Genomic DNA, 6187 nt, shown 5'->3' with positions numbered 1-6187 from the left:
AGAACTGTGAAATTTTATATTGGGTCATCAAATCACATGAAATAAAACATGATAAATTGAAGAAATGCAAATCTATTGCGAAAATAGTGGCCCATACACGAGACAGTTTTATAAACAAATATATTGACTGGCGTAAAAGCCGCAAACGACACATATCTAATAGTTTTTGTAAAATAAGCCAGAATCTAACTATTAACCTGTTTTTGCCGGCTGCCGCAATCCCTATCATCCGGTCAAACACTCTGTTTGATTGTCTATACCTACCACTAGAGCGTAGCACTGGTCCGAATAGGGGCATATAAAGAGCAAATAAACACACCTGTTGCTACTGCGATCGAACGAATGGTTCGAGCCATCGCTATTCTGTCATTGGAAAAACCGACACAATCATTTTCGAAGTTTGACAGCAGAGAAATTTTCTTTCGAATTCGTCCGCCTGTCGGAAGTGTTTACATCGTTTATAAGCAAAAAGCAAGTGATTGAGCTAGAAAGTTATGTTTTTCTTGTGATTCGGGTGTTTTATTTGGATTTACAACTTGTGTAGTAGTATTCACTAATAATTACAGAAAACAATATCGTTCAAGCATGGGTAAGTGAGTTGTTAAATTACACAGTTCACTAAAATTCGTAAGAACAATACATTAGGGTTTTGTCTAATGTAAGAATTAGGTTGTTGACTATTGTCGTTTATTCCGTAATTTTGGTAAAATCTAATGATGAAAAACAGTAACGAAGATTGAGCCCTTCCAAACGTCTCCACCCCATTCATTAGTAAAAGGATGGCGATTGATGATGTGACTGTGAGCTAATGATGTTGCTGTCTTCTTCGCTCTTTGATATCGCTTATCATATATTTCATGAAATGTAAACATTCGATTGAACCTATACTTAATGTCGAATAACAAAATGTACAATAATGTTCAATTTTCATAAACCTAGCAAACACAAAGAATGGCAAGGCTTGGTAGACCTAAAAAAACATGATTAATCAGTTTTCAAAACATACATTTTTAATCAAATGTGTGCTATTTTAGGAACCAGTAACAATGACTCAGTAAAACTAGAGAAACATCTAAAGCTGCTCAAAGAGGAATACACCAAGTTACAGAAAAATTATGCCGAATTGGAGAGAAAGTATAGTAAGGCGGCTGCATCGAACGATGACCACGACCTGGGCGAATTCAGTAGCTTTGTTTCCCGTCTTGTTATGACCGTCGCAACTCTGTATGGACGTAAAACTTACTCGGATATAACGGTCAAGCTGAAGGACAAAACCATGCCAGCACATAAGTTTGTATTGAATGCACGCAGCGAAGAATGGCGCGAAGAAGTCATAGCCGACAAGGCAGAACTAGGTGAGTATCACACTACAAACTTCGAAAGCCAAGTTCCCAATTGAATGAATGTCGTTTCCTCGAATAGACTGGTCCGATCTGGATGCCGATGTGGGCTATGCGCTGCTTCGTTGGATCTACACCGATGTTGTAGATCTACAGCACGATTCGTTAGCTTTGGATCTGCTGAAAACGTCCCATCGGTTCAAGCTTCCCGGGTTGATGGGTTTGTGCGAACGAGCTCTGGTTTCGTCGGTATCGGTAAGATCGTGCGTTAGATTTTACTGTGTTGCTGAAGAAGTCGGAGCCGCCAATCTACTCGAATATTGTTCCGGACTAATATCGACTCACTGGGATGATCTGACTCCTCAGGATTTTGAGCATATGTCCGGTCCGCTGCTGTACAAAATGCTCAAAAGCAAGACGAAGCACCCGCTGCATGCCGCCGTCCGGTTACTACGCGAAGACGTTGTATTCCTGTGCTTGGTAGAAAACGACGGTTCGGTGAGTACGAACGAAATTTTTTTTCAAATCTGCCGTAGTTTTTGACGTGATGTTATTCCCACATCATTCTTATTCATGCTGAGTTTGACAAATCATGGCAATCGTATGTCGTTTTTTCTTCAGAAACCGATAGAATCCGATTTAAGAATCAGGTTCGAATTTGACTCAAGTTTCGGTTCAATGGCGTTGAAACTAGGTTTGAAATTAACTAAAAACAAACGGTTTGACAGCACTCAGCGTGAAAACTAGGTTAGGTTTGACATCAACGAAAACGACATTGCTTATCAAGTGTATCTTAAAGAATTATTGTAACACACTATAGTTACCACAAAACCTTACGTATTTATCGGATAAGGACACGATTCCCAACTTGTGGTTTAGGATATTATGCACTAGTTTCTGTGAAAAGTCGCAATGAAGTGACCAACCAAAAATCCAATATTTCAAGAACTGCGGGGCGAAACCGGACACTTCTTGGAAACGTTTTTACCTAATTTGTGACTTGGAAAAACATGCAATAAGTTTTATACCAAATCATCTCGAAACGACCAACCCAAAATCCAATATTTAGGAACCGCGGGGCTAAACTGAACACTCTATGGGACTAAACCGGACAATAAAGTTTCACACAAAATTTAAGAACGAATCAAGATTGCTTAATGAGCGCAAAAGAAATAAATTCGTGTTAAAGTGGATTGTCTGTTGGTTTCAACCTTACGTGGGGCCTAATCCTGCTCACATTTGAAAGCAATAACCAGCAATAACGAAAATTAACATTTGAAAGCATTAAACAATAACGTGTCGTTACAATGCACAAAAATCAAATATACCCAACAAAACGCCTAGGTCATTGACAATATCGACGTCTTCAAGCTCGTTTTGTGATCAAATGTTATAAGATAGCGGCTAACTATTCCATCTCATTTGCAAGGACATTACCTCAAAAACCCACTAAAATCATCATTATTATATTTCTGCTTAATTCGCTTGGAAATTACCTTATTTTGTAAAAACTGCGGAAACACTTGTGAAATCTTCACTAATTTGTTCCTGATTTCATCTAAATGTATTGTTATTCATCCTATCTTTGATGACCATCAATGTCTACTTCCCTTTCTGAGCAGCCTAGATAGCCGTGTAGTGTCGGTAGCGGTTTCCCATCTGGCTAAGAATAATGCTACGGTCCACCTGTACCGGTAGTATAAGTCCACCAAACAGGTAAGCCGTGTAGCATCCGGCGGAATTATTTTCTACCAACAATTGATCCACTAGTTTCCTGTTCCATGTCGTAAAAGGCCACAAAAATAAGAACTTCTAAGTCGAGGTGTATTTCCGTGCCGATGACTGACTGGCTGCAGGAGGTTAAATAATGCAGTCGTGAACGGAATATCTTGGGTTTTCCCTTACTGTGTTGAGCGAAGCTCTGGCACAGTGGACGAATTCATTCTTCGCAACTCGTGGGATTTAAATGATTCAAGCATTAAAACAAATCCCTCCATGATTCGCTATAGGCGATTATAAACCAATATAATGCTCTTCGATCGTCTGAGCGAAGTGGTTGGAAAAACCTTCGCACAAATGTCTCTAGTCTCACCAAGCCAGTAGATTAAACAAGTTACTTTTGAAATCTAAGGACTTTAATATCGTTTTTTTTAGAACTTTAGATCGTGAGTGCTTGTCTGATGAAGGTGATGTGCTTCACTATCTTTTTAACACTCACTTTCCAGGATGTATAGATCACCGACAGCTCTACCCGTGACTTTTTCAGGTAGTTACGATTCTTGGGCCTTTGCTCTAAGCGTTGTGACGATTGAATCGGTCAAATGGGCAGTTGAGAGTTTTGCTCCGCACAAGTCTTCTGGAAAGGAGGGAGTTTTCCCAGTGTTACTGCAGAAAGGGTATTAACATTTCAAACATGTTTTGAAGAAAATACTTACTTTTAGTCTTGCGACAGGATATATTCCAAGAGCTTGGCAGGGAATAATTGTCAAATTTATTCCCAAAGGCGGTAGCGACACTTATGAGGAAGCGAAGAGTTTCAGGCCTATCAGTCTTTGCTCATTTCTTCTTAAAACAGTGGAACGCATAGTCGATCACTATATCAGGAATGTTAGTTTGGGCGTGCATCCGCTACATGGAATGCAACATGCTTACCAGCGTGGAAAGTCCACTACAACCCTATTACATGATGTTCTGTATAACATTGAAAAAGCTTTCTCACAAAAACAATCTTGCTTGGGAATTTTCCTAGATATTGAAGGTGCCTTTGATAACGTGTCTTTCAATTCAATTCTGGAAGCAGCCCGTGGTCATGGCATACCTTCAAGTATCACAAATTGGATACACGCAATGCTTAGCAATCGACTTCTTTGTTCATCGCTTCGACAAGCAGAGATTAAAAAGCTGAGTGTCTGTGGGTGTCCTCAAGGTGGTGTACTATCCCCACTTTTATGGAACCTAGTCGCTGATGGTTTGTTAAGGAAACTTAATAACCTTGGATTTCCGAGCTATGGTTTTGCCGACGATTATCATATATTGATGACCGGTATAAGCATTAACACTCTCTTTGATTTAATGCAACAAACCCTGCGATCTGTTGAACAATGGTGTTGTCAGGTTGGACTATCTATAAATCCGGGCAAAACATCAATAGTGCTTTTCACTTGTCGCAGGATAATCACAGGATCTCGTCCATTACAGTTATTCGGTTCATAGGCTACTGCGGTTGATCAAGTTAAATACGTCGGGGTTGTTATTGATACAAAACTGAATTGGTCTGCTCACATTGACGTCAGGATTAAAAGAGCTTGCATGGCTTTCGGCCATGGGGACTCAAACCCAGATACATTCATTGTATGGTGGCAGAAAGGAGAAGTCGCGACAGTTCAGTCAAAGCTAAATCATCTCCAAAGGATGGTCCTAATGGCGATGACGGGAGCATTCTTGATGAACACATAGTTTGTTATACGGACGGTTCTCTGTTGAGTGGTCGTGCTGGTGCTGGTGTCTACTGTCGTGAAATGAGGTTAGAGCAGTCTCATTCACTTGGTAGATACTGTACTGTGTTCGAAGCAGAACGATACGCGATTCTGTGTGGAATACAATCGGCACTTCAGCAGAGGATCTGTGGTAAACGAATTTATTTTTGATCCGACAGTCAGGCAGCCTAAAAAGCACTCAGTTCGAATGATTCACAGTCGAATCTAGTGATCGCATGTCGAACTCAAATTGAAGACCTCGGCATTTCAAATGCTGTTTACTTCTTATGGGTACCCGGCCATTCTGGTATTACTGGAAATGAATGGGCTGATGAGTTGGCTAGAGCTGGTGCAACGAATGATTTCGTTGGTCCTGAACCAGCTTTACCACTTTCAAATAGTTGTATATAGCACAAGATTCGTTCTTGGGCTGCATCCAAATATGATAGTAACTGGACAGCTTGCTAACTTGCGCTCAGAAAAAAGCATTTTACCAGATTGGAATCTAAAAATGTTAAAGTGTCTACTGCATTTCTCAAAACATCATTGCAGTATTCTGGTCAGAGCTCTGACAGGACATTGCAAACTCAATTATCACATGGCTACTATTCAACATGCTGAGTATTATTCATGTGATTTGTGTGAATGCGACTACGGTACTTCATGTCATCTGATATGTAACTGTCCTGCATTGACGCAATTACGTATCGTGGTTTTTGGTTCTCCATACATGGTTGAGTCTGTGTATGCGGAGCTAAAATTAAAGGATATTCTCTCGTTTCTCACCCAATGTGGTGCGGAGCTATAGTCAGAAGGGTTCATCGTTCTTCCTGGAGTGAATGAATCCTTTCTGTATTGACCTTAAAAAGGTTTTAGCAGATTGTTTGACTTCCTTTATGGGGTGCCGAATTTACTTCTGTTCGTACATACTGCGAATCGTTCTGCGTCCTTCAGAGAATGCAGAATTGTGTCGCTTTTGTAAAATCTCTAAAACCTCTCGGGGGTTGGAGGTTTTATTAACTGTGCATTTTGGTACCTGCGGATCGTTCAGCATCCTTTCGGGGATGCAGAACGATTTGTTTCTTTATGTTTTGTGTTGTTTTTCCACCGCACTCATTTCACAATTCCCTTCCATGTCCCTTTTACCATTTCCTTCCCATCAGGAAATTGATCAAAAGCTACGGCAAGGCACAAATCTCCAAATAACTAGGGGAACGTGCCACTTGAGCCAATTAGTTCTGATTTCTGATTCAGTCCTGCTGTACAGGTTGCGCTCATTCAGGCCAAATATCAACAAAGACTCACGAGAAGACATGAAATAGCAGTCCAATGCTAGATAATCAGTAAAATTATTGGAGAAAAATTGTTATG

General features: G+C 40.3%; 1 protein-coding gene across 1 annotated transcript in view; it reads left to right on the top strand.

Moving 5' to 3' along the window:
* The first annotated feature begins 395 nt into the window (after nucleotides 1-395).
* The window catches only part of LOC131427764 (rabankyrin-5), a 42319-nt gene continuing 36527 nt past the window's right edge, over nucleotides 396-6187 (top strand). The window contains exons 1-3 of the mRNA XM_058591225.1: nucleotides 396-589; nucleotides 1035-1355; nucleotides 1423-1838. Coding sequence (XP_058447208.1) covers nucleotides 586-589; nucleotides 1035-1355; nucleotides 1423-1838 — 741 coding nt within the window. The 5' untranslated portion in view covers nucleotides 396-585. The remainder of the gene's footprint in view (nucleotides 590-1034; nucleotides 1356-1422; nucleotides 1839-6187) is intronic.

The sequence above is a fragment of the Malaya genurostris genome, chromosome 2 (genome assembly GCF_030247185.1).
Source record: "Malaya genurostris strain Urasoe2022 chromosome 2, Malgen_1.1, whole genome shotgun sequence".
Lineage (NCBI taxonomy): Eukaryota > Metazoa > Arthropoda > Insecta > Diptera > Culicidae > Malaya > Malaya genurostris.
Note: the sequence above shows the minus strand (reverse complement) of the source record. Positions and strands in the feature narration are given on the sequence as shown.